The sequence below is a fragment of the Rhinolophus hipposideros genome, assembly GCF_964194185.1.
Source record: "Rhinolophus hipposideros genome assembly, chromosome: 9".
In the NCBI taxonomy this organism is placed as follows: Eukaryota; Metazoa; Chordata; class Mammalia; order Chiroptera; family Rhinolophidae; genus Rhinolophus; species Rhinolophus hipposideros.
Window position 1 is genome coordinate 55,540,650 of NC_138055.1, and position 27,690 is coordinate 55,568,339.

At 40.2% G+C, this 27,690-nt stretch overlaps 1 protein-coding gene across 1 annotated transcript; it reads left to right on the forward strand.

Moving 5' to 3' along the window:
- Window positions 1–7,401: 7,401 nt before the first annotated feature.
- Window positions 7,402–8,331, forward strand: LOC308502098 (olfactory receptor 6C4-like; the record flags this gene model as incomplete). The annotated part of the gene is made up of 1 exon (XM_081059344.1): window positions 7,402–8,331. One exon carries the CDS (start codon window positions 7,402–7,404, stop codon window positions 8,329–8,331), a length of 930 nt encoding a protein of 309 aa, XP_080915470.1.
- Between the last annotated feature and the right edge of the window lie 19,359 nt (window positions 8,332–27,690).

Genomic DNA, 27,690 nt, shown 5'->3' on the forward strand with positions numbered 1-27,690 from the left:
GCCAGTGGACTCTCAACCACAAGGTTGCTGGTTCAACTCCGTGAGTCCCGCAAGGGATGGTGGGCTCCGCCCCCTGCAACTAAGATTGAACAGGCACCTTGAGCTGAGCTGCCGCTGAGCTCCCGGATGGCTCAGTGGGTTGGAGCGCATCCTCTCAACCACAAAGTTGCCAGTTTGATTCCTCAACTCCCACAGAGGATGGTGGGCTGTGCCCCCTGCAACTAAAAAACACCAACTGGACCGGGAGCTGAGCTGCGCCCTCCAAAACTAAGACTGAAAGGACAACAACTTGACTTGAAAAAAAGGCCTGGAAGTACACACTGTTCCCCAATAAAGTCCTGTTCCCCTTCCCCAATAAAATCTTTAAAAAAAAAATAGCTGACTTTCCATCTAAATTTCTGGTTATCAATTTCAAATTCCCAGCCAAGAGCCTGGGATTAGCTCACTGATTAGCTCACTGTGATAAATCACTGTCTCTAACTCTTTACCCTTTCTGTATTCATGACCTTTGCCAGATACCTTTATAGCTCCTCCCACTAAGATTGAAGTATACTATCCTGCCTCTTGAATATGTGCTTGGCCATGTTGCTTGTTTTGGCCAACGGACAGTGTACCAGTTCCAAACCTAGGCTTTAAGACTCAATGTGTATTCTCACTGCCTTTTTGCACCTTGGACATCACCTAGTTAGGAGATTCCCCTGAGTAGCTATTGCTCCTTAGCCGTGGACACCAGAATGAATACATATGGAGTAGACATGACACGAATCCACCAAGAGTGCCAAGCCCAGCCAGACTCACAGCTTAAAGTATAGTCACCCAGCTGAACCAAATTGAGTTCAGCTAACCCCAAGCCAACCTAAAGATGTAAAGAGAAACAGATGCTTTTTCTTGCTAAGATACTGAGATTTTGTGGTTGGTAGTTACACAGTAGTAACTGGTTACCAGACTCACCAGCTCACAAAACATCACACTGGTCTGCAATATTGAGGACAACAGGACCTAAGAAACAAGAATAGCTGGGTTCCATGGCAAAACACATGCTTGCAAAGGAAGGAAGATAAATTCCAAGACACCGTAGCTCCCTGCTTCCTCAGTGAAGTTTCTGGGATTCCAGACACCTTAAGGTGTACCAAGATATACCTTCAAAGTGAAACAAAAATGACTGCATTCACACCTGTACACGTATTACTAAACAAGAGGTCCAACACACCACCTTTGAGAGGTAATATACACCACATTTGAGAATGCTATTCTGGCCCATTTATCAAATAATTTATTAAACTGCTCATAATAAGAGAAAGCTCTCCAGATAGCCCAAATTTCTACACAAGTAGAGTCCTTATGACTCTGGATTTAAATGCACTCAAAGTATCTGCAGCAAATCAGGATGCTATGTGGAATTTGTGGCACACCTCAGTGGGTAAGTCTCAATACAAAGCCCCTGTGAGATAAACCCATGCCATCTTTAGCAAGTAACTTGTCCTTTTGAGAAATTAGTGTTTTGAGAAATAAATGTCTATTCATGGGGCAGCCTGAAAACACTTATCTTGAACTATTCACATGAAGTGAGTGTTAAATATTCACTAAGTCATAAAAATGGAAGTGTCTAGAGATATCCCATTTTCAAGAGGAGATGGGACATACAAGATGAAGTTCATATAGACAGACGCTAAAGGCAGAAGAAATTTGCACAAGTACCACGTTTCCCCGAAAATAAGACCTAACCGGAAAATAAGTCCTAGCATGATTCTTCAGGAGGACATCCCCTGAACATAAGCTCTAATGCGTCTTTTGGAGCAAAACTTAATATAAGACCCGGTCTTATTTTCAGGGAAACACGGTAGGACCCTCACACTCCCAGTACATTAACTCTTCCTCCAATGCCCCTTCTTCATCAAGCCACACATATAACTTCACTGGGGTTGGGGTGGGGGAGGCATTCCAGTGATTAGTCGACTAAGGAAGAAAAAATAAAGCCTTCTTCTCAGATGGCTCTGTGCAATATAGTGACATCAGCCAGAAGTGGACTACTATGGCATTACAGTCCTACTGAGGCTTGGCCTGAAAAGCAGTTGGGAAGGGAAACTGTCCCCACCAACAGAATTTTTTTTTTAATTAAAGTTTATTCGGGTGACAATTGTTAGTAAAGTTACATAGATTTCAGGTGTACAATTCTGTATTATATCATCTATACATCACATTGTGTGTTCACCTCCCAGTCAGTTCTCCTTCCATCACCATATATTTGATCCCCTTTACCCTCATCTCCCTCCCCACACCCCCTTACCCTCTGGTAACCACTAAATTATTGTCTGTGTCTATGAGTTTTTGTTTCTCATTTAACCAACAGCATCTTAATATAAATAGTTGTCCACCTTGTCTGGAAGGAGAAATGTCTATAGGTATAGATCCATGCCATTTAGCAATTAGAGGATAATAGCTTCTCTATATAATCGGGGACTTAGAATGAAAAAAAAAAAGTGGAGAATTGGTTAACCAGGAGGTTTGGAGTAAAGAAATAAGGATAGACCTCTCGTAATGTGACTAAAGTTGAGGATATCCACATACTGTATGAATAGGAGTGCTCACTATAAGTCTTCTTCAGCAAACACACACACAACACACAGCTATCAAAACTTTGGATGACAAGCTGACTTTTTCTGTGGATGAGAGTCAACCTCTTTCCCACCACTGTAACACTTGCTCAATGAACTCAGAAACAAAGCAGCCATGATGAGAGGACTACAGATTATTCATGAGCCTTTCCTCACCAAGACTGACATGACCACTGTCACTGCTGTATCCAATCTTCTAAAAGCAAAAACCAAAGCCAGGCTTGTGCCATGGCACCTGCTCATTCCATATGCAATCGACCACCAACTACTCAGTTAATTGCACAGGATCTTTTCTATTGTAGTGGACGCAGCAATTGCCTTCACTGGAATAGACCTTCATTCTGGTATGGATTTCTTTTCCCAGCTCAGCATTATCATGCATGGGCAAACCTTATTTACCATGATGCTGTCCCACAACATTTCTTACAGAGAGGTATTTTTACATATATATTTATAACATACATATTACCTTTTAGCTCGACCACTCACAATTTACCAACCCAGATTCTCTTCCTAACTCCAAATTCCAAAAAGGAGAATATAATTCGCTCAGTTTGACTCATGTCTATACCTAGTTCATTCTCCTCTTACCGAGTTCTCTCAAAAAGAGGTGTGGACTGGGAGGAAAATAATATCTGTTATATGTACCACTAAATTATCTCTTTGTCTAGCCTCCTGAAATTAAGAATTACCCACAAATAAATGCTCTCTTCCCTGAAGCTCTGGACTAGATTGCATCAATCCCTTCTGCAAATTATACTGTTCTTGTTCTGTTACACCATCTCTCTTGCCTTTTCCCCATACATCTATTGTCCTGATGTATGTATTGTTGTCCTCCAGTAATCTCTCAGGACTATGTTTGTTTTTCCTAAAGAGCTTTGTATACTATATTGCTATATCACATTAGCTTTCTCAAAAATCCATACTTGCCATATTCATCCATCAGGTCTCTCTGTCTAAAGCCAAACTGGGAACAGGGGGAGAGACTGTTCATACAGGTGGCTGAAGGTAAATCTTCTTAATCACAGACTGATTGTCTAGGAGCAACCCTAATAGAAACATTCCTCTCACCAAACATAGGTTGAAAATTAATGTCACATCATATAGCATCTTGGCTGAAGCCAATCAATGATCCCTCTAAGATCATATTCCTCTGCTCCATCCAATCTGAAAATTCTTTTGTAAAGGACATTCTTCTTACTTGATAGCTCTTAAGGAGCCACATGACAATTACCAGTTCCATGTAAAGATTTAGAGATTGATAGTGTGCGGGTTTAAAAAGGTTTGAGTGGGAGTGTTGGGAACAAGTGGAGGAGGGGTTTTCAAGCCTTATAAAGGAAATAGAGGAAGGACATGTGACCTCTTCTGTGTCATGAGGGCACAAAATACTGATGAGAAGGGAAAGGCAGTAATGGGGAAAATGCTAAACCCTCTTCATAGGTCATGTTACTTGACCAATGTAAAATCGCCACAGCAGCAGAAGGCAAATGCCCTAACTGCTACTATCTTGCTTTTTAGGAGGCAAATAGCGTTATGAATAGTAAGCAAATAATTAATATGTATTATCTAGCACTGTACTTAAGATAATAAAGGTATACTGTTTAGCATTATTCCCAGCACATAGTAAGCTGCTCAAAAAATCATGTGTTGTTCTATTTTCCTGTGATTATTTTTAATCATTATCCTTACTGCAATTTTCACAAGGTCTTTTTATTATACTGATTGATGTTCTCCCGTTAACTCCCTCAGTGTCTCTTTAGATTTCTTCCCCAATCTCTTATTAAAAGTTCAATTCCAGAGTTCTTAACAAATAGGGATTGTTAGCGTGTTCTGAATGTGGGCCTCCTGGGATCTTTTATTTCTTTCCTCAACTGATTATCCTGAGGTCTCCTTCAATAGAACATTTAAAATATGTTTCAGTCTGGTATAAAATCAGAAGCAGCATATGTCCAGGCTCAAACCAGTCAGTACAGAGGAAATAAGACTTTGAAGGGAGGGTGCTTTTATTATCACTACAATAAATATTGCTTAACTTAAATAAATCATTTCTCAAAGGATTACTTACTTGCCAGGGTGCATTTTAAATTAACATGGAAATAACTGGCAAATGACAACCAAGTGTATATATAACAGGATCAATAGGATTTTTCCTACTAAATTTTCATAAGTTTGTAAACTTTTGTGAATAATTAGATCAGTAAGTACTGGTGGGCAAGCAAACAAGTTCAATTTTATGCCACTTTTCCTCCACATCTGACTTGTAAATTGTGACTCATCCATGGACATGTATGGATAAAATCCCATAGCACTGCCCTGAAAGTCAAGTGTAAGTATATTCTCACCTTATAGTTATATCAATGTTACCTGGCTGTGAACACAAAATCATGCAACTGTGAGTTTTTTTAATTAAAAAATTACTTATGGGGTGGCCAGTTAGCTCAGTTGGTTACAGCGTGGTACTGATAACACCAAGGTTGCCAGTTCGATCCTCGGATGGGCCACTGTGAGCTGCGCTCTCCTTAAAAAAATAAAATAACTTATGCTTTTCACATAAGTGTCCCCCTCTTCCCCATCTAATTCCATAGAAGTAACATTGTTAACAATTTATTTTTTCAGATATATGTGACTATATATCACATAGAAATATAGTTTTATATCATATATTATTCTCATATTTTTATATAATTTTTTAACCCAAATGGAATCATACAATACACTGTTGTTAATATAGGAAGGTTAATTTGAGAGAAAATATCCAAAAGAAAGTGCATTGTAGAGAATTAAAGATACAGGACTGAAAATAAAATAAGACTTCAGACCTAGAAATAACTATTTGAGAGGCAGCATGAGATAGGTATAGGACAGGATTGCTTCACTGGTTTGGAAACTAGAGCAGGCAAGCAACTTGTAAAGAATGTGTCTTTAAAGGAAAGAAGAACAACCAGTGTAAGACATGCATCATCAGAGTCCAGAGAAAGGAGGAAAAATTAGGAAGGAGCCATTGGCTAAAGGAAGAAATTAAGAAGATATCAGAAGAAGAAAATCAAAGACAATGTAGAGGCAAAATATAAAGATGCAAAAAATTTTTTTAAATATGCAATCACCATTTAATAATTTTGTTAACAAATAAAGAAGCAACTTTAGTCTACATGTATTGTAGAATCAGAAGAATTTGCTAGCTGTGTGTTCTTGGCCAAATCACTTTAATTTTCCAAGCCTCAGTTTCATCATCACCATCATCATTATTATCCTCGCAGTATTGTTAATCCACATTATCTTATTGTAAGTTTGAGACAATAGGCATAATCACACTGCCTCTGAGTGAGGATGGAAAATCAACACAACATGGCAGTTAAGTGTGCAAACTATGGAGTTAGGTGGCACTGGGTCAGAATCCACAATATACTGGCTGTGGGAATTGGAACAATTTATCAATTGCTCCAAGCCTCTGTTTCCTCATCTACAAAATGGGGATAGTAACAGTGCCTATCTCAAATGGTTATTTTGGGAATCTAATAAAATAATGACAAGGCTGGGCACATAGTAAGTTCTCAATTAATGATGGTTATTATTTGTTATTATTGTAGTTATAACCAAGTAAAACAATATATATGAAATGCTTCTTAATTTAGAAGGTGGTAAAAAATATTTATTACTTGTTTCTATTTTTAAGAGTCAAAAAGGGACTGACCTTTGACACAAGAGGAGTCATCTACTCTTTTGAACAGAGGTATGAGAAGATGAGTGTAGGACAGAAATGTCTTGAAAAAAAAAAAGGTAAAGAGGAAGATTATGCCAGATGAAATTTTACTAATTATTAATAAAATGTAGGTTAGTTACCTACTGAGAATGGCTTTGAGGATGTGACAACTGTGGAGAAATTAAATAAATTTAAAGTCTAAGTTAAATTTAATTGTAATAGCTATGTAAATATGCAGAAACCTGTTCCTTATCTATAAACAAAAAATAATTACTCCAATTGTAAAATTATGGTGTAAATAGCCCCTTAGTCATTCAAATTCTTCATTAGAAATTCCTAAATGAGGCTTGCAACTTTTGATTTCAGCTATATTTTTCTAGCCAGAGCAAAATTATATATTTATTAATAAACATGAATATGGGGGAAAATGAAAGCAGCAATCTGATTGGTGAGATGCCATCTGTTATGTTTCTCTATTAAAACCATCTAAGAAAGGAGAACTGGGACCTGAGGGAAAGCAGACACTGGCAGCAAAGATTTAGAGACTGATGATATTAGTTACAAATCCACAAATTCAAAACAATTGAAGAGAAGTTCTGGACCTCTTTGGTTACCACAGTTATAATAGTATTGCTGATTCCCCCTAAAAGCCCCTCAAATGTGAACTAACACAATTAGCACTTCTTCTCTCACTGAGACCAAGAGAGTGATGGAAATGAGACATCACTGCCAAATTAGCAGAGAATAAGAAAAGATCAAAAGTAGAGTCAGTGTTCAAAGAGAAAATAAAAAAAAGTAGAAAATGGAGAAAATGATAACTTACACATTGGATTAGAAGGTAGACTAGGAAAGTACATACAGAACCTTAAACGGAGACATGGAGAAAAATCCTCCTATATGGTAATTTACAAAGAACTAGCCTCTATCCAATAGAAACATCTCATTTGAGTCAAATTGATGAGAAAAAAGGCATTTGAACCCATTCAACAGGAAAACCTTAGCCTCTCTTGAAGGTTTCCGAGCATTTCTTCTGTTCTCATCACTGATTTCTTTCCTTTGTACCTTCCTAGACTGCAAAGGTTAACAATGAAAAACCAAACCTTTCTGACAGAATTCATTCTGCTGGGACTAACAGACATCCCGGAGATTCAGCTGGTAATCTTCATACTTCTCTTCCTTGCCTACATATTCAGCATCATTGGAAACCTGACAATCATCATCCTCACATTACTGGACTCCCACCTCCAGACTCCCATGTATTTCTTCCTCCGGAACTTCTCCTTTTTAGAAATTTCCTTTACAACCACTTTTACTCCTAGGCTGCTGTTTAGCATCTCAACTGGGAACAAGAGCATCAGCTTTGCCGGCTGCCTCACTCAGTATTTCTTTGCCATATTCCTTGGCGCCACAGAGTTTTATCTTCTGGCAGCCATGTCTTACGACCGCTACGTGGCCATCTGCAAACCCCTGCATTACACGACCATCATGAACAGCAGGGTCTGTATGCTGCTGGTTCTCTGCTCTTGGCTAGGTGGGTTCCTCATCATCGTATCCCCAATCATCCTGACCAGTCAGCTGGATTTCTGTGCCTCCAACCTCCTGAATCATTATTATTGTGATTATGGACCCCTCATAGAAATATCTTGCTCAGACACAAGACTCCTGGAGCTGGTTGACTTTATCTTAGCAGTTGTGACCTTGGTGGTCACCCTCGTGCTGGTGAGTCTCTCCTACACAAACATCATCTGGGCCATTCTGAAGATCCCTTCTGCTCAACAAAGGAAAAAGGCCTTTTCCACATGTTCTTCCCACATCATTGTCATCTCCCTCTCTTATGGCAGCTGCATCTTCATGTACATAAAACCATCAGCAAAAGAGGGAGTTGCCTTCAATAAGGGAGTAGCTGTGCTCAATACCTCAGTGGCCCCTTTATTGAACCCGTTCATTTACACTCTAAGAAATAAACAAGTAAAACAAGCCTTCAAGGATGTGGCCAGAAAGATTATGAGTCTTTGATGAATGTAAAGACCTCAAACTCAAAGGAAAATCTGAACAATCTTCATGAAGTTCCTCCCCAGGAAAACAAAGAGAGAGCTTCTCTAACACTCTCTTTATTAAAGCAACATCTCAGATGAATTTCATGAAGAGACATTCAAGTTATATTTCAAACTTGCCAAGGAGGGGGAAATCTGCCCAAAACCAGTTTAAATATTTCTTTCTAGTAAATAGATTTTTGAGCCAGACTTCTTAAAAATTTACCAAAATATGAAATAATACCACTCTTCTCATTTTTTGAGACTATAGTTATTTTAAATAAAAATATAATGTTTATACAAAATGTTTATTACAGTTATTTAAAACAAATTAATGTAGAGACTTTTTAAGTTCTTAGTTTAATTTCTAATATGATAAAAAAATATATAGATATAATCCCTTAGTAGATAAATTTTTATAGGAAAAAATATGTAGCTAGATAACATTGTTAGTCTGAATACAAAAAAGGAAAGGAATATCTGGATAAAATTACTAGGGTTGTCACAAGACTGACAGTCCTGGGCTTACTGGTAAAGTTTAGCTTTACAAATGGGGCTTGTAATTTTATCAAAGTCTTTAAGAAAGTTATCCAAACATATTATCAGAAATACTAGCCACTTGCTCAAAGAGGCTAGTAATTACATCTTGCATTAAAGCTCTATTCTTGCAATAGAGACCATCCTTTCTCAAGTTTGAGCCAATTTTCTTTCTTATCCTTCTTGCTCTGACGTTTTTAAAACTGTCTTTTTCAGATACCTAATACAAAAAGGATTTCCAGTTGTAGGGTTGATATTTCTGACTCTATCTCTCCTTCCAGTCATGAAATTGGAATGAAAACTATTCCCAGGGGTATCCCTAACACAGTGGGTATCCAATCTGCTCTTAAGCGAAGATTGAGAGGAGTAGGAATCTTGGGCCATGCGGCAATAGTCAAAATCTGCAGGTCTCTATGAAGGTGCCTGAGCTTTAGGGGACGTACTTTGTATATGAACCTGAGGAGGCTGAGAGTGAAAGGGTTGCCTAAGGATGCCTTAGGAAACATCATTCAAATGTTTTAAGAATTGTTTTTTTAAAGAGTAGTTAAAGTGGGAAGGCAGAGAAACAAACCTATGTGATGGTAAACTGTCTACATTTCATTTAAAGTAGTACAATCTTGATTCTAAATGGACTGGGAAAAGTTAAGCATGTATAATTGTAATTCCTACAGAGTTGACTTCAAAAAAATTAAACAAAGATATAGTCAAAATCACAAAAAATACATGAATTGAAGTAAAATACTAAAAAAATTCAAATAACTCAAAAGTAAGCATGTAAAGGGAAACAGAGAAACTCAAACTAAAGAAACAAACAGTAAATAAATAATGATGGACATAAATCCAAACATATAATAATTACATTAAATATAAATGTTCAAACATGTCATTTTTTATTAAATTTATTGGCGTGACATTGGTTAGTAAAATTATATAGCTTTCAAGTGTACAATTGTATAATACACCATCCATATCTTGCATTGTGTGTTCACAACCCAAAAGTCAATTCTTCTTCCATCACCACATATTTGACCCCCTTTACCCTCTTCTACCACCCGTTTTCCCCCTCATATATGAACTCTCATGGGCTCTGCTCAAGATGATGCTGGCAAGGGACAAATCCCCCAGAAAGGGGACTCAAGCCCCCGGCTAAGAAGTTTCTTGGCTTCACATAGGAAAGAATTCAAACGTGAGCCAATACAGAGTTCAAAGTGAACATAAGTTTATTTAGCAGAGAGTAAGTAAGAAGAAAGGAAAGGCCACCCCACAGAGAGATGGTGGTCTCTAGTCGCTAGTGGAAGACAAGCCCTGTCTATCCCCCGGGCTAGAGTTTATATGTGTTTTCTGTTTCCATGGAAAATGTTCTTGGGGCCGGCCCGGTAGCTCAGGCGGTTAGAGCTCCATGCTCCTAACTCCGAAGGCTGCCGGTTCGATTCCCACATGGGCAAGTGGGCTCTCAACCACAAGGTTGCCAGTTCCACTCCCACAAGGGAAGGTGGGCTGCGCCCCCTGCAACTAGCAAGGGCAACTGGACCTGGAGCTGAGCTGCGCCCTCCACAACTAAGACTGAAAGGACAACAACTTGAAGCTGAACGGCACCCTCCACAACTAAGATTGAAAGGACAACAACTTGACTTGGGAAAAAAAAGTCCTGGAAGTACACACTGTTCCCCAATAAAGTCCTGCTCCCCTTAAAAAAAAAAGGAACTATGAAAATGTTCTTGGTATAGGGGAAAGGAAGAAAGAAGACCAATGGTAAGTTTACCTTTAATTCCGTAAGATGCAAGAAGAATAGGGGCAGGTTTATCTTTAACTTTTGTAAGGCACAATCTGTGTCTTGTTTGTAGTAGGCTTAACTCCAGGAATGGCCATAATGTAACCTCTGTGCTTAATAGCCTTTGGATGGTTTGTTCTGTGTCATTGATTAACGTCTGCCTGAGTTCTGTCTTGCAGCACGGAGGCAGCAGGCCTGGAATCCAGCCTCCTAGTTTCTTCTTTTGTAAAAATAGTCCTCATGCCCTTTCCCTATATTAAAATTATTCTGCTTATGTCCATTGACTCTTTTGCCCATACAGATTTTGGAACCAAAGCTTATTCTTCAGTTATTTCTTGAAACATACATATATGTATATTAATGTTCAGATGAGCTATAATCTGATTATGTGTAGAAGAATTCTCTGGAACTTCAAAAGCAGATGGGAAAACTAAGAATCAATAAAATGGTAGATATATAGTCTTTATGCAGTTTATCTCCCTGCTTTAACTCAATGTTTTATTTCTCCACCCTAGCTGAGTTCATATTCTGATTATAAACCTATCAGCAATTGTAAGGGTGAAATTCAGGGAGTTAATAACGCAGTTAACACTTAGCTAGCTTGCAGTTTAACTCCCCACGTAGCTTGCTCTCTAGCCAGCCACCTGTAACTAGACTTTGTTTGCAGTTTGATCCATCCTGATATTCATCTGTTTTCTCGTTTCTCCCCTCATTGATTAACTTAAGAACTCTGTTCCTTTCTCAAGGCTACCCTAACTTCATTAATTAATAACATCCTAACCTGAAAAATGCAATTTCTTAATCCTCAGGCACCCTTCAGAAGGATATACAGTGGGGTAAGAACAAGTCACTCTGCCACAACACCTTGGACTTCTTCACCACCATTAAAGTGCTCTGTAGCAGTAGATTCTCAGTCTCTCAGATCTTTGCCTTCAGACAGAACAGTTTCAGATGCTCAGAGTGATGATTTAATTGGTTTTTTTCGTCACTTCATCCCATGGGCAGAAAATGAATAGTAGAATCACTGCCAGCTCATCCCAACAACCAAATATATTTTTGCCTTGGGCCCCCTCTCTGGCCAATTCCAGGAAATAATAGAAACCAACTTATTCTAAGGGTCCCCAGGAAAATCTCATTGTGAGGCTTCAGTCCCACAATAAGTGCTTCTTTGTAATGAGATTTTATCTGCGTGGTGGTTAGACTGTATGATACATAAAAGAAGTCTATAAATCTATAATATAAAAAACGAATGCAACTTGAAGAAATATAACAGTTTACATATAGTCCTATGCTATGTTTGAAATGTATGTGTGTGCTTGGTTTTTAGTATTATATTTTTAAATGTTTGATGAGTTACTTGTGCCTGGGCTTCTCTGGCTTCTTTCTATATGAAACAAGTAGACATCTAGCTGGTCCCATAAGAACAACATCCCTGAGACCATTTTCCTGGGGTAGAGACAACAAGGTGTTCTTCTGTGCCTGCAGAGACTTACTGATAAATTGCTGTGCCACCCCTAAGGTCATTTCCATTAATTCCCAAGAATCTAGACATAGCTCCAGGGTGGGTAGGCAAAAGGGAGTCTGAAATTTCAAATGGGATCATGAAGGATATAGAAAGGGGGAGCAGAAACTTTTTCACAATATTCTAGAATATGAGAAATGTAGGGAAGCTTCTTGCAGCTTAAAAACATTGAAATTAAGACAAATAAAAAGACATCTAATTTACACCATGCCCTTATCAGTTTTAAAGTGCTGTTAGAAACTGAAAAATTAAGACTAGGAAAAAAATTATCCAAAACCCCAGTATTAGTAGCAGAACCACAGCTAGAATCTAAGTTTTCTGACTTCTGAGATACAGTAGCATCTCACATTCACACCATGTAGAGATACCCATATGTAATGCCATACCTAAATATAATATTTTAGCAACAGAATTGAAAACCAAATTAAAAGCGTTTAATAGGCTGGATATTTATAGATGTTTGACCAGCCAAAATTATAAGGTTAATACAGTGTCTTTGGTGCCTTCCAACCTACTTAATCTGTTCTCAGAAATATTTACTCAACAGCTATTGACAACTGCATTACTAACAACTGACAGCAACACAAATCCTCACTTAGAAGCAAGTTCTTAGGTAAACATTTTGTCATTTTGCTCAGGGATTTTTCACAAAGTGCCCTGCTTACCACTTCTAGCCAGAACAACTATATCCAAGGGTCATTAGTGAATTCTGAGCACAGATTCTTCTGAGTACCATTTGTTTTTCTTCCCTAGAATCAATCCCCTGAGTCTGTAATGAAAGAGTCTATAAATCAAATGTCCCTTTTCATTGGATGGAATCTGCTCAGAAAACTCTTACGTGACCCAAAACTTCAGAACCTTAGATTCCAGCGGGGAGACTATGGGCCACAGCACAAGCTTCCAGCCTCATCTCAGAGTCTCTCTGACCCTTCTGCTGCATGGTTTGGATGTTGATTGAACAACAGAAATTTGTTTTTGGATAGCTATGTTTTAGGATTGTTGCTGCTGAAGGGGCAGATATCCAGAGAGAAATGCAGTATGGGTCAAAACAAGAATTCTATGGAAATGTAACCCTGTGATTATTTCTACAGAGTTGCTCCACATTTTGATGCAAGTCTGAGCTTTTTTCATGAAACCATATACCGTGTTTCCCTGAAAATAAGCCTTAGCATGATTTTTCAGGATCACATCCCCTGAACATAAGCCCTAACGCATCTTTTGGAGTAAAAATTAATATAAGACCTGGTCTTATTTTCAGGGAAACACAGTAGACATTCAAGCTTATGCACCCTTTGCTCCGTCTTTGGGGGATCACCAGAGACCGGAGCAGCTCATGTTGTCCCTGGGCTGGTGAGTTCCTGAGGCTAGTTCCCAGATAACAAACAATTGTACAGCTTCCCTTGCCAGGCCCCAGAAATGACCCATGCCCACGGTTTCTGAATCACTAGGTGAACTCTCCACTGCCCCTGCAAACTCCCCTGTGCTCATTCTGAGAAAACAACAGACTCAGAAACCTTAAAAAAAAAAATGAGGCTAAAGAATAGTTCTTCTCCCCAAAGAGAAGATAGACTTCTCTTCTCTTCTGGCTATGGGAAGGGAGATAGGCAACAGGTTGCTAGGCAAGAATGCTCTAAACTTTTTTAATTATACATCCCATCAGTAAAAATTGAAGTTGAGGAAGTTTCCCCAATATATGTGTATATTAATTAATTTTTAAATTATTTACAGGCACTGCTATATAAACATCTAGTTTTTATTTTAAAACATACACAAAAACAGAACCATTGAATGAGCTAAAGATAAATTCCATAGTTCATCAACTTGGTCCATCAACAGGTGAATGGATAAAGAAGATGTGGTACATACACACATACACATACAATGGAATATTACTCAGCCATAAAGAAAGAGTGAAATCTTGCCATTTGTGACAACATGGATGGACCTAGAAGGTATTATGCTAAGTTAAATAAGTCAGACAGAGAAAGACAAATACCATATGATTTCATTCATATGTGGAATCTAAAAATACAAAATAAATTAACAAACAAAACAGAAACAAATTCATAGATACAGAGAACAAATTGATGGTTGCCAGATTGGAGGAAGTTTGGGAGGATGGGTGAAAAGACAAAGGGATTAAGAAGTACAAATTTCCAGTTATAAAAAATAGTAACAGGGATGTGAAGTACAGCAAAGGGAACATAGTCGATAATATTGTAATAACTATGTATAGTGTCAGGTGGGCTCTAGACGTACTGGGGTGATCACTTCGTATGGTATATAAATGTCTATTCACTATGCTATATGCCTAAAACTAATATGTCATTGTATGTCAACTGTAATTGAAATATTTTTTTTAATTAAAAAAAGAATACATTTCAACATCTCTGAAACCGGAAGTCATCTTATGACCAGTGGTATGATAGCATAATGTCATAGTCTAGCTAGTAGGTAGCATCTTTTCTTTCGTAATGACACATAAAATAATAGTGTAGTCACATTGACTTGTATCTTCACTTTTATGAAATAAGGTACAACTGAAAGGCTCTCATCTCTCCTTCCCATACTCTGGCACAACCCATGATGAGGGTGCCCCTACGTTTAAAGATCAATGATGAGGACCATGGAGTTCCTGGGCCATTGGTCTCAAACAAAAAGGAGTGAAAATCAATCATTCATAAGAATTTCATAGATTTCTCTAGGTAATAATCCCCTTTCTACTCAGTAAAATAACAAGGCTGAGAGCCTCAGAGAATCTGATCGTGGCAAGGAAGCATTCACATGGCTTCCACTTATGTTTTAGATTCTCACAATGGCCATAGGCCAATAGTTAACTTCTATGGGGTTTACCTTCCTCATCAAAAAATTGGTGCAATAAATCCCAAAGTATATTTCACTTCTTGTCAGTACCACCCTAGCAATCTTTACAGATAACTACCATACACCAAGCCCCAAGGATCAGTGTGAGAAAGGGGTCTGAGCACCTGAATAGACATCTTTCCAAAAGATATACAAATGGTCAACAGGTATATGAAAAGATGCCAACATTCCTAATCATCAGGAAAATGCAAATAAAAATCACAATGAGATATCATTTTATACCCGTCAGGATGCTTATTAACAAAAGACAAAAGCTAACAAGTGCTGGTAAGGAAAAGGGAACATTTGTACACTATTTGTGGCAATGTAAACTGGTACAGCCACTATGGAAAACAGTGTAGAGGTTCCTCAATAAATTAAAAATAGACGACTAGATGATCCAGCAATTTTACTTCGGGGTATATGGCCAAAGGAAACAAAATCAGTATCTCGAAGGGATATCTGTATTCCCACGTTCATTGCAACATTATTCATAACAGCCAAGATATGGAAGCAACCTAAGTCTCTATCAACAGATGAATGGATAAAGAAAATGTGATCTACATAGTGGAATACTATTCAGTTTCAAAAAAGAAGGAAATTCTGCCATTTGCAGTATCACAGATGAAACTGGAGGGTATTATACTAAGGAAATAAGCCAACGAAAGATAAATACTGTATGATATCACTTATATGTGGAATCCAAATAAAAAGTCAAATTCATAGTAACACAGACTAGAATGGTGGTTGCCAGGGGCTGGAGGTAGGGAAAATAGGAAGAGGTTGGCAAAAGGGTACGAACTTTCGTTATGAGATGAATAATAAGTTCTGAGGATCTAATGTATAACAAGGCAACTATAGTTGAAAATACTATACTGTATAATTGAAATTTGCTAAAAGAATAGAACTTAAATATTCTCACACACACAAAAACGGTTAATATGTAAGGTGATGGAGATGTTAATTAACTGGACAGAAGGAATTCTTTCAAAATGTATACACATATCAATTCATCACATTGTACACTTTAAATATCTTACAATTTTACCTGTCAGTTATACCTCAATAAAACTGGGGGGAAACAAAAAGGGATATGACCAAAAATTAGTAAGACATTCCTTCTCTTCAGGTAAATGCAAATTTCAGGCAATTTTTAATATGGGTTCAATGTAAGCAAACAGCAAGGTTATGAAAACGGCTTCTTAGTCCAAAATTACATGCTACATATGTGAGCAATGCTCCCATAGGAAGTAGGAAGTTTTGTTGTGAATACAGGTCTGAGAAGACCAGTGCCTCTGCTAAGACAGGAAAGATAAATGCTAAGATGCACAGATAAACAAAAACACAGTCTCGGGCTCAAGGTGTTTGTGGTCTAACAAGTGTGGGGAGCGGGCTGTGATCTGACAAAGGCCTTGCACCTGCAAGGTCATTCCCGTGGAAACCCTCGCCTCAGCAATGTTCGTTGTAGGGAGTGGGCTATAAGCTGATAAGGGCCTTGCAGCTGCAAGGTCATCCCTATGGAAAGCCTGCTTGTTCTGCTTATACTTGTTTGTATAGATAACTATTCTAAGACTGTATAAAAACTGTGTATGAAATAAAGACTGGGCCACTGCTCCACCATCCGTGGATGGTGGACCTCCCGATCCCAGCTTTCTCTGTGTCTTTTCTCAATCTCCTCACCTTTCCCCCTCAGGCCGAGCCCTCCTGGTCGTGTGGCTGTGACAAACAAGAAAGACAGTCTCTGGCGCTATGGAAATATAACAGAGGCACAAACTATATGTTATGGGAGCCGGGAGGAAGCAGTTAATTCAGCCTAAGGCTTACAGGAAAGGATTCATATAAGAGGTCACACTTAAGCTGGATTTTGAAGGATCAATTGGTATTTGCCAGTTCTAAAGAGGACTAGGGGAGCAGCAGAGAATTCTTTGCAGGTTTTTTCAGAGGAAAAAGGAGGAAAGAATAAAGAAAAGAGGGAGGAAAGAAGGGAGGAAGAGAAGAAAGTCACTAACATTCAACAATTCCTTAAAGATTCTGAAAGAAGTGACTTTTCTGACTAGGGAAGAGCCTCCAAGAGCTTCTGCTCTGCCTCTTTGAGTCCATGGAGAGGCAGCAGACAGGTAAAGGAATAATAGGCTTGAGGCAAAAATTCCTCCTCTTTATCCTAATCTCTGATGCTTCTATCTGCCCAGGCTTGCATGTTTCTGGAAAGGACCTCAGATCCACAATGGCCAATCACACGATAGGGACCGAGGTCTTCCTCCAAGGCCTGACAAACACCAGAGGCTTCAGGTGGCAGTTTTCCTGTTCCTGCTGCTTGCTTACCTCATGACTGTCTCTGGAAACCTAGTCATCATCAGCTTTGATCTTGCTGGACACCCACCTGCAGACCCCTATGTACTTCTTTCTCCAGAATCTGTCCTGCTTAGAAATTTGGTTCCAGACTGTCATCGTGCCCAAGATGTTGCTCAACATTGCCATGGGGACCAAGACCATCAGCTTTGCTCACTGCATTGCTCAGGACTTTTTCCACATCTTCCTGGGAGCCAGAGTTCTTTCTCCTCACAGCCATGGCCTATGACTGGTACATGGCCCTCTGCCAGCCCCCCCACCCCCACCCCATCCTCATCAGCAGCAGAGTCTGCACACAGCTCATCCTCACCTGCTGGCTGACAGGGTTCTCCATCATCATGCCTGTCGTCCTGAGAAGTCAGCTTCCATTCTATGGTACCCACGTCAACCACTTCTTCTATGACTATCTACCTCTAGTGGAGGTGGTCTGCAGTGGGCCAAAGGTGCTGGACATGGTGGGTTTTCCCTTGGCCTTGGTAGCACTGCTCAGCACTTTGGTACTGATTACCCAGATCATCCGGACAATTGTCAGGATCCCTCTGTCCTGGAGAGAAAGAAGGCTTTCTCCACCTGTTCCTCCCACATCATTTTGGTTACCATGTGCTATGGCAACTGTTTCTTCATGTACATCAAGCCCTCTCCAGGCAAGGGGGTCTATCTCAACAAAGGAGTGTCTCTAATAAATACAATCATTGTCCGATTCTTGAACCCCTTCATTTATACTCTCAGGAACCTACAAGTTAAGCAGGTAGTGAAAGACCTGCTCAGAAAAGTGGTGTGGATCCAAAATAAATAATAACCCTACAGGCACCTACCAGGGAAATATGAATGCCTCCCCAGAGTCCAAAAGATCTACAAAAAGTATTTTCAAGGTTAAGCTTTCATTTATAGTCTCTTCCAAATCCTTAAAGCTTTTCGAGCTTCCTCCCTAGTCCCAAAGCCATTTCCATATTTTAAGCATTTGTTATAGAAGCACCCCACTTCCGGGTACCAGAATCTGTGTTAGGTATCTATTGTTGCTTAATGAATTGCCCCCAAACCCTAATAACTTAAAACAACAAACAATTATTATCTCATAGTTTCAATAGGCGAGGAATCTAGGTGTTGATTTAGCTGAGTAACTCTAGCTGAAGGTCTTTCATGAGGTTATAGTCAAGCTGTCAGCCAGGGCTGCGGCCTCATCTAAAGGCATGACTGAGGGGGATTTGCCTCCAAGCCCATTAACTGGTTGTTGGCAGGATTCAATTCCTTACAGGCTGTACGGCAGAGGCCTTTCTCAGTTCCTTCCCACATGGACCTCACCAAAAGGTAATTCATAACGTGGCAACTGGATTCCATCAGGTCAAGTGAGGAAGAGAGCACCCAAAACAGAAGCCAGTCTTTCCATAACCCAATTTCAGAAATGTCATCTTATCACTTTGTCATATTTTGTTAGAAGTAATTCACTCGTCCAGCCCACACTCAAGGGGAGGGACTTGCACAAGAGTATGAGCCAGGAGGGGAGGATTATTGAGGGTTGTCTAGGAGACCGTCTACTAATTTAACCTTTTCGTTTTACAAATAAGAAAAAGTAGGCCAAGAGCCAAGGGCCCTCAGCTAGAGAAGTGTTCAGTGTAAACAGTCATTACCGTATCCATTTCAATTCATTAACGGTATAAAAATTTACTTATGTGTTTTAGAAAACAATAGAGTGACTCTACATACAATTAATACTCAGAATTCATTTATTTAGAGAGATTATTTTTAAGGATCATAAGACACAGAGATTTATCAAGAGTTTCTTCTCTCTACTATTGCCAAGAAACCAAGAATACTCAATGGATACAATTCTAAATCTGTGACTGATTTGCTAACTGGGAGATATATGAGATGCTCACAAAGATAGAAGAACATGTCCCATGTGTTTGGAAATGAGTCCTCGATTTCCTGCCTAATGCTGACATCTCTTTAAGGTCCCCTCCCAAGTTTATATATAAGGCCTGATCCCAGAACGAGCCATTTCCAGACCCAGAATTAGAAAGATGAAGTTCCAAGTTTATTCTCCAGAGGATCAGCAGGACCTCCTTTCCTGCTATCTGCCCCACTAATAACCAAGTCTTATTACTCCTTAGCTCTCAGGACCCTGTGGATTTTCAGCAGGAAAATGAACCTGAGAGAGGGTGTTGTCACTACACTTGCTCTTGTCTCTTCCCCCTTCTTTCCTCCAAGTCTCCTGTCCCACTTCAAAACTCTACTCCTCTGCAAACCACATCCACTCTTCCTCCTATACTTTACCTTTCTTTGAATCAGAATCACCCCTGTTTTCTGCTCACATCCCAGAGCTACTCAGCACTACCTTTGAGCCGAGCGTGAAAGTCGAGCTTGTAAATCAAGCTTGAAATTGCTTCATTGCATTAGCCCAGAACCACCTGGTCCCAGGGATAATTTGTTTTACCACACTTAAAGACAAGTATATTTTCAGATTACTATTATTTCACATGTAATCATTTCTTGCCTCCCAAAGCAACTATCGCAAACCTTTCTATTCTCTTTTACTTCACAATCCCTACTCTCCTCCTCCTTCTTTGCAAAGGAAAGGAGAAAAGGGGATTTGTGGGAGGACTGAGGAATCCAAGAAAGAAGTTTCTAGTGCTCACGTCTAGGCAGCAAAAGCAAGAATATCCCTGTGGGATCAAAACCACGGCTTCTTGTGAGATTAAGGAAGGGGGTGAAAATGGAGAGAGGAGGGTAAGACTGGGGCAAGAGTCTGAATAGGTATCATTCAAAAGCATAGTGCTATACCACAATGACAAGTATAAATACTCCTCTGTATGGGGGGACAGCTCTAAAATCCCTAGGAACACAAGCTATTAGAGGGCATTAAGGAGAGATTTGAGTTGCACACACAATTACAAACTTCCTTGGACTTCAGCTGTCATCATCGTCAAATACCCTGTTGATAGACTTCCAGCTCTTAGGCCTCACTTGCCCTCCTGACCTCTCCCCAGATCCATCATGCCAAATCCCATCTGGTTCACCCCAATGTTGGCCTTCTCTTCCTGTGCTCCCAAGACAGCATGATCCTAAAGAAAACACAAAGCTCCCAGACCTGGCCTGTTTGGGCTTCATGCCATTCCATCCCGACCTGGCCCTCATGGCTGCTCAGAAATTCATTTCATCACCTCTTGAATCCCTGACAAATATCCCTTTCTCCCAAGATAATATTTCTCACTTGAATCATGTGATCCCTGCCCTGTCCCACTCTTTTTCTCTTTGGTGAGCTTGTCACCTACTTTTCAGAAAAGGAAGCAGCTATGCGACTTAACGCTCAGAAACACCCACTCCCTTCTCCTCAGCATATCTCTGAGCCTACCTCCACTCTCTCATCTTTGCCTCCCCTCTCCAAGGAGGAGGCATCTTTATAGCTCTGTTAGCTCAAAAGAGGCATCATGGGGCAGGGGCATTAAAAAGAACATAAACTCTCAAGCTAAGCAGGCCTGAGTTTAAATCCTACTTCTTCTTTCTAGTTAATGTGGCCTTGAACAAGATGTGTCAGCCCTCTAAGCCTTGGTTTCTTCTTCTAAAAAACAATCTGCAATGAAAAACATTGGTACTTCTAGCCAATTTCTTACCCTTCCACCCAAAGGAGCGGCCCCTCACTCACAGGAACGAGCGCCTAATGCCTTGGAAGTGCCATCCCATATTGGTGCCTGGTTTGTCCATGTGGCTTTGTTTTGCACTGGTCTCAGCCTACCAATAACCAATTTTGTGGCTGGCCTGGCATTACATATAGTTCTTATGATTGCCAACTGCCCTCACCAATAACCATGTGAGGAAATTTTGAAAACAAATAAAGGTTTATTACTCACAGGACCTGGAATTACATGGCACACCTGGGGCCACAAAACAAGGTCATGCAGGGCAGGGACAGCATGAGTACACAGTCCTGGGGTTCTGCTTTCACAGGGGTTGATAGTGGGAACCTAGGATTTCATGGGCCCATTCTTTATTGGTGAGTTTAAAACGTAAGAGCAGGAATATAAAGCATCGGAAGAGAAAAAAAAAAGTAGCCCTAAAGGTCAGTAACGGAAATCAACTCTGTAAGATCTCTAAACTAAGGAGCCTCAGTGGGGAGAAGTGGCCTGGATCTTTATCTAGTCAGTGGTTGGCAATGTGTTAATTCGTCTTTGAACTGGATGCCTTTTTGAAATGGATGCCTCAGGAATCAACACATAAGTCATACATTTACATCACAAAAGAGAAAAATAACTATCAGGGTTTATAGCACCGCTTGCTTAGGTCAATGTGAGGCTAGCAAACACGATGCCAACATAAAGCCCTTGAGACCCTCTGACTGCTGGGCTAGTTTACTAGATGATAAAAGACAGCTTGCTTGCCCCCCTCACCCTTGCTGATTATAATCACACACACACACATACTCTGCTGTCCTGAAACCAAACTGCAGAGCTGACCAGCAGCCAACAGAGGGGGCATGAATATACCCATCAAAGACCAACAGAAGGACCACCCAAATGACCCAGCCCAAGTTGTCAAAGCCACCAAATACTGAAATGGTTTATTACTCAACAAAAAGTAAGCATATATGGTTAACACATGCTATGTCCTGGTTAAGGATCCAAGATTAAGAAGTGAAGGACAGAGGGTGTTTACTCATGTGAGTTGAAGTTGGTGTGATAGGGACAGGAAAGAGAACCTGGTCTCTTCTCCTCAATGTCATAGGCCACAGGAAGTTACCAAGAAATAGGCTCTAAACAGGAGTCATACTGAGGCAGAATTATTTACTTTTCTTCTGGGCGTTCAATGTCCTCTTCACAGGTAATCTGGCACTGAAGTAGGACTCAGATAGGGAGGTTGGCCCAGTAGACTTTGGAAGTCTTATCTCAAGGAGTCTCACTTGAACTCATTCTCTGTGTGAAATGAGGTTTTTACATTTCCCGGAAAGCTCAGAAATCATTTGTGTACTCAAGTCCCCACACCCTCGTCAGGAGCATATCTGGGACACTCTTTTCCAGGGACTCCATCTCCAGATAATAAAATTCTCATAGGAAAGTGATAGTCTACAAGCAAGAAACCCAGAGCTGCCCAGCCTGAGTATATATTTCTCAGAAGCTATGGAAAATGGTCAGGCAGAAGGAGGATGTGCTGATTCTCTCACTTCCTAGCATGAATCAGTGATAATTGAATGTATTCCTTTCCTTTTCCCAAACTCAGTAAAGACACACACAAAAATTTATGAGCCAAAGCAGACAAATGGTGTACATGACCAGTGTGCAATCTCATCTCAGGCACTAGCACACTACATGAGTACCTCACAAACTCATTCCATCTTCCCTTCAGAGTGATTATGATAGGAAGGTAATTCCTGTGTGAAGACCCCCCAATGAGATCTGTGGAATGAGGAGAGGGATTGAGGTGCAGGACACCATTTATAATGTATACATGTAGAAGAAACCAGATTCTCAAGGTATGGAATTGACATTCAAAAGATAATCTAGGTAAATGGCTCCCTCTCTTGGGATATTCTATTGCTACAATGTTGCACAAACAACAGGTAAAGAAACTTGAAAGAATTTAAATTCTCAAACAATGGAATCTCTGAATTAAAATAATCTAAGCAAATACCACACCCTCTAGTGGGGATTTTTGTTTTGTTTTGTTTTGTTTTAGAAAATGTTGAACATTAAAAGGGAGTACTCAGAGATTAAGGAACTCTGCTTAGATACAATTCCCAATACCAATCTTAAGGACTCTCAATAAAAATTAAAAGGTCAAAGTAAAATCTTTAAAGAAGATAATCATAATTGATTACACATTGCTCTTGCCTGACATCTCCAGTGGGGAAAACAGTAATTTGGAGTTTTCTTTTCCTCCCTTCATAGTGAGAGGTGCCAAGGATTTCTCTGAGGAGAGGGTGAGAGTGAAGCTCTGAAGTGCTCTAATTTTTCATTCCGTTTTAATAGTGTAAGATCATCTTTGTTTTATTCCTAGCTAAGACAGCACCTTCTAGGGGTAAGGGAACGGAGGAAGGGAGGAAGAAAGAGGAAAACAGGGAGGAAGAAAATGGGGAAGTAAAGGGTAGAAGAGGAGAAAAATGGGAAATAAAGGGAGGGAGTGGGAATGATAAGAAAAAAAGGAGAAAGGGAAATGAGTATCGTGCATATTTGATATTGGCTAGAAGAGAGTTTCTGTTGCTGCACACAAGGCAATTGTTTGTTAATGACCATATAACTGACGGTCAGGGGTGATGTTTTAAGCATTTTACATACTAACATAATGGTTTGTTATTTATGGGTAACGTTTTACTGTCTTAATTATTTTCTAGGAAATTGGAGATTTAGGGTTGACATGTATCACATAATATTTCCTGATATCTAAAATGATGGGAAATAGGCTCTCAGTTATCATTTTCACAGAGAAGATCTGACTTTCATGAACAGATTATTGATCTTAAACAGGAGATGCTTGTGTAAAGATTCAGATATCTCAACAATAGGATTGGAATCATGAAGACTATAGAATACTGTCTTCAAAATTCTAAAGAAAACTCAATTCCGTCTAGATTGCTATACCAACTGACACTCAATCAAGCTCCAGTATAAAATAAAGACTTGGTCATATATGCACAGTCCTAAAATTATATTATGCACCACCTATGCACCACCAAGTGGCACCTGGAGCTACTGGAGAATGTTCCCCACCAAAACAAGAGTAAACTAAGAAAGAGAAAGACATTGGATCCAGGAAACAGGAGCTCTAATTCCAGAGCGCAAAAAGCGTTCCCAGACATCCCCAGATAGCAGCTGTGCGGCAGGCTGGACAACAGTCCAGAGTGGAGCCTATAGACACTCACTTCCACATGCCAACCCCAGCCAAATACAGCACAAACACCCACAGGTCCATCACGGTCAGACTGTACTCACATGGCACATCTACACCCACTGAATGACCACACACCTCACCAGACACACACTATACACATTCTAGGCTCAGTTCCCAGAGCCAGTGACCAGTGGGAGACTTGGACATTCTTTTTTAGGTCCCAAGTTTAAGGTCCCTTTTTTCATGTTCCAAATTCCAAACATGTTCCTGTTGACATCCAAGCCAGAGGTCCCCTCCCTCTGTGAGGCCAAGCTATCCTCAGGAGCCTCTTTCTACTTCATACCTCCTCCAAGAGTGTCATCTCCTGCCTTCACAGGTCACCTGGCCATCCAGGCATTCAGCCAGCCAACCAAACCTCCATCTATCCATTCTCTGTCCATGTAGCCAGTTATCCATCCATTTATGTGCCTATCTACCCATCCTTCAATCAATTTGTCCATCTATCTGCTCCCCTGGATTTGCTGTCAGAATAATTCTTAGATCCATGAAGAGCCTTATCACAAACCCCTCTATAGGGAGCTGCTGTTCCCATCTTCATTTCATATCTCTGTGAATGAGGCAGGAATGCCACCCCAGGAGCAGGGAGCCTGGCCCACTGTCTGTCCTCAGGGGAACAGTGCAGCCAATATACATCAAAGACTTCCCAGGATCACCACATTCCAGAATTGGGAAGGCTTGACTTCTGAGCTGTTGGTACACAAACTGGCTCCCATACATGGAGATTAGGAAAACACAGAAGAAAGAGGCAGACCACTCCAGACCAGGAGGTGGCAGTTTTAACAAACAAGGAAACTTACCAGGCTTATCTCGGGCGCCGCAAGATGAGTAGTAGCTCTTCCAACCCATCCGCCAGAAGCTTAAAAGTGTATGAGGCTTCAACAGGATTCAGTCGCATATACCATCCAGGTGGTCTCAATAACACTTTACTTTCACGAGGTTCTGTTCTTGAAATGGCTCCGGCTGTGGAAACAGAACTACATTCCTAAGACAGGGGAGGCCCTGAGGAGCCTCAGGTTGCCTGGATCCAGCTCACAGGTCAACCGGTGTGGTCACGTCCTCTTGATGACTTCCTCCAAAATGAGCTGAGAGAATAGTGAAGAGTCCTACTAACACTGCTTTCATATTCATCCATGAAAGACTTAGGAGGAGATACTTATGACCTCCACATTCTCTTCCTAAGGAATATCTCACTCAACTCACACCCACATCTGTGACAGAATTGGGGAAAAAGGCAGGCAAAGAAAGGAAAAGGGAAAGCAAGGAGAGAGTGAAATCAGGAAAGATGGGAGCTGAGTAGGGCAGAACTAGAAGCCAGTGTGCACTTCAGAGTACCATAGATAATCATTTATGGAACTCTTTCATGACTGAAAGACTAACCGTTTTTCCATCCTCTGATGTAACCTGGATCATCACTGTCTTTAAATCCAGTGAAATCAAATGATCACTCCTATATTCCCATTCTTGCAGCCTTCTCTGATACTATATATGATATCAGTGTATCCATCAGGGTTTCAGCAGAAAAATGATTAATTCAGATAATTGGGTATTTACAACACAAAATGAACGGAAGGACTGGAAGAGAAGATTCTCACCTAAGCTTCTTAAGAATGAGTTTTGGAACAATACTGTAAATCAGACCTATCACGTAATCTGCTACCACTGCCAAGATCAAGAAGGTAGAGCATCAGGAGGTCACTGCCCCGGCGTCTGGCTCCAAAACCACATCACCTCCGCCTCTATCCATGCCAGGTAAAATGGGTGCTCCAGACCCTGACTCTTGGCACCTGTAGTGCTTGGGACCTCTGCTACCACTGCCACAGAAAACCACAACTGAATATGCCAGGAGAAACAGCAGCAGCAAGAGAAGCACAGCGTCTGCCTTATTTCTTCTGTCTGCCAGATCTCACAGATACTTCAGCTTGGTGAAAACTAGGTCACAAGGAGAACCTGAGCTATAAAGAAGTTTGAGGAATATAACCTTTAGCTTTCTAGACTCCAGGAGACGGAAAGTCATGTTATAAAGGAGTTGGAATGAACTTGAATGAGCAATCTGATATCTGTCAAAATGCCTCAGCTAAGCTTTTTACCAACTCCTCTTCTAAGTTCTGAAGCAACAGCTATGAATAAAAGAAAGTACCTGCCTGAATGAATCACAATTTTTATGGGGGAGACATACACTCACCAACCCAAAAAAAAATTATATTTCTGAGTGAGCTAACATGCAATGCAATAAATAATATGAAACAAGGTGATCAGGGTATGGTGCTACTATGTCTAGGACAGTTTGGGAAAGCTTTTCTAAAGAGCTGAGATTTAAATAATGAGAAGACATCCGTGAGAAAATCTAGCGTAAGAGCCTCTGGACAGAGGAAACAGCAAGAGCAAAGAACTTAAAGTATGTTTAAGGAAGAGAGAGAAGACTAGTATGGCTAGAGTATAATGGACAGGACGGACAAGAGCAAGGTGTTTTAAAATGGAGGTTTTATTATCATTATTCCACCATGGTGAGGACAACAGATCAGGAGACAACTGCCATTTAAAAGATAGTTTGTTACTCACTGTTCCCAAGAGAAGGGGGCATGCCACACCACACAGAGCCTCATGGTGAAGCACCAGGGTTGAGCAGAAGGCAGAGGAAATGAGAGGTGATGCAAGCAAGAGCTTCTATTATGATTTTCATGAGATGGAATGGGCAAGGCAGGGTAAACAGACTAAGCAGGTACAGGATTAGCCAGTTTGAATAATTTCAATAGGCTCTGGGTTTAGGGGTTGTCTCTAGTTGTCTGGTACCTGGCACTGGGATGATTAGGTCAGGGGAATATTGGCCCAAAGTGTCAGAAGCCAATAAAGGTGGTGACTGAGGGTATGGACTCTGGATTGGTTGGTTTGTATGTGAAAAACAGGCTTGCGGGTAAGTCTACACAGGGTCACTAAGGCCACAGATGTCAAAACATCAAAATAAAAAGCCATGCTTAATACACAGGGGCCAAATCATTAGGGTCTTATAAATCAAGGGAAGGACTTTGCATTTTATTCTAATTACAATAAGAAGCTATTGAGCTATGGGAGAGTTGAAAGGAGGGAAATTATATTATCTGACTTACACTTGGAGAAAATCACATCGGCTGGGTGGAGACAGGATTATAGAGAACGGGAATGGCCCAGGTGTTACACAATTTGCTGAACTAAGATGTCAGCAATAAAGATAATGAGAGGTAGTTGTTTGGGGTTAAATTTTTGAGGAAGAACTGACAAAACTTGCTGAAACTGAATATGGAGTGTTAATAAATGAATTAAAATGGACAGCCAGATTTTTTTTAAGCAACTGGGTTGCAACAGGTCACTTACTGTGATGGGGAAACTTGAGAGATGAACAAGAGTTCTGCTGGGGACATGGTAAATTTGACATGCCTCTAAGACAT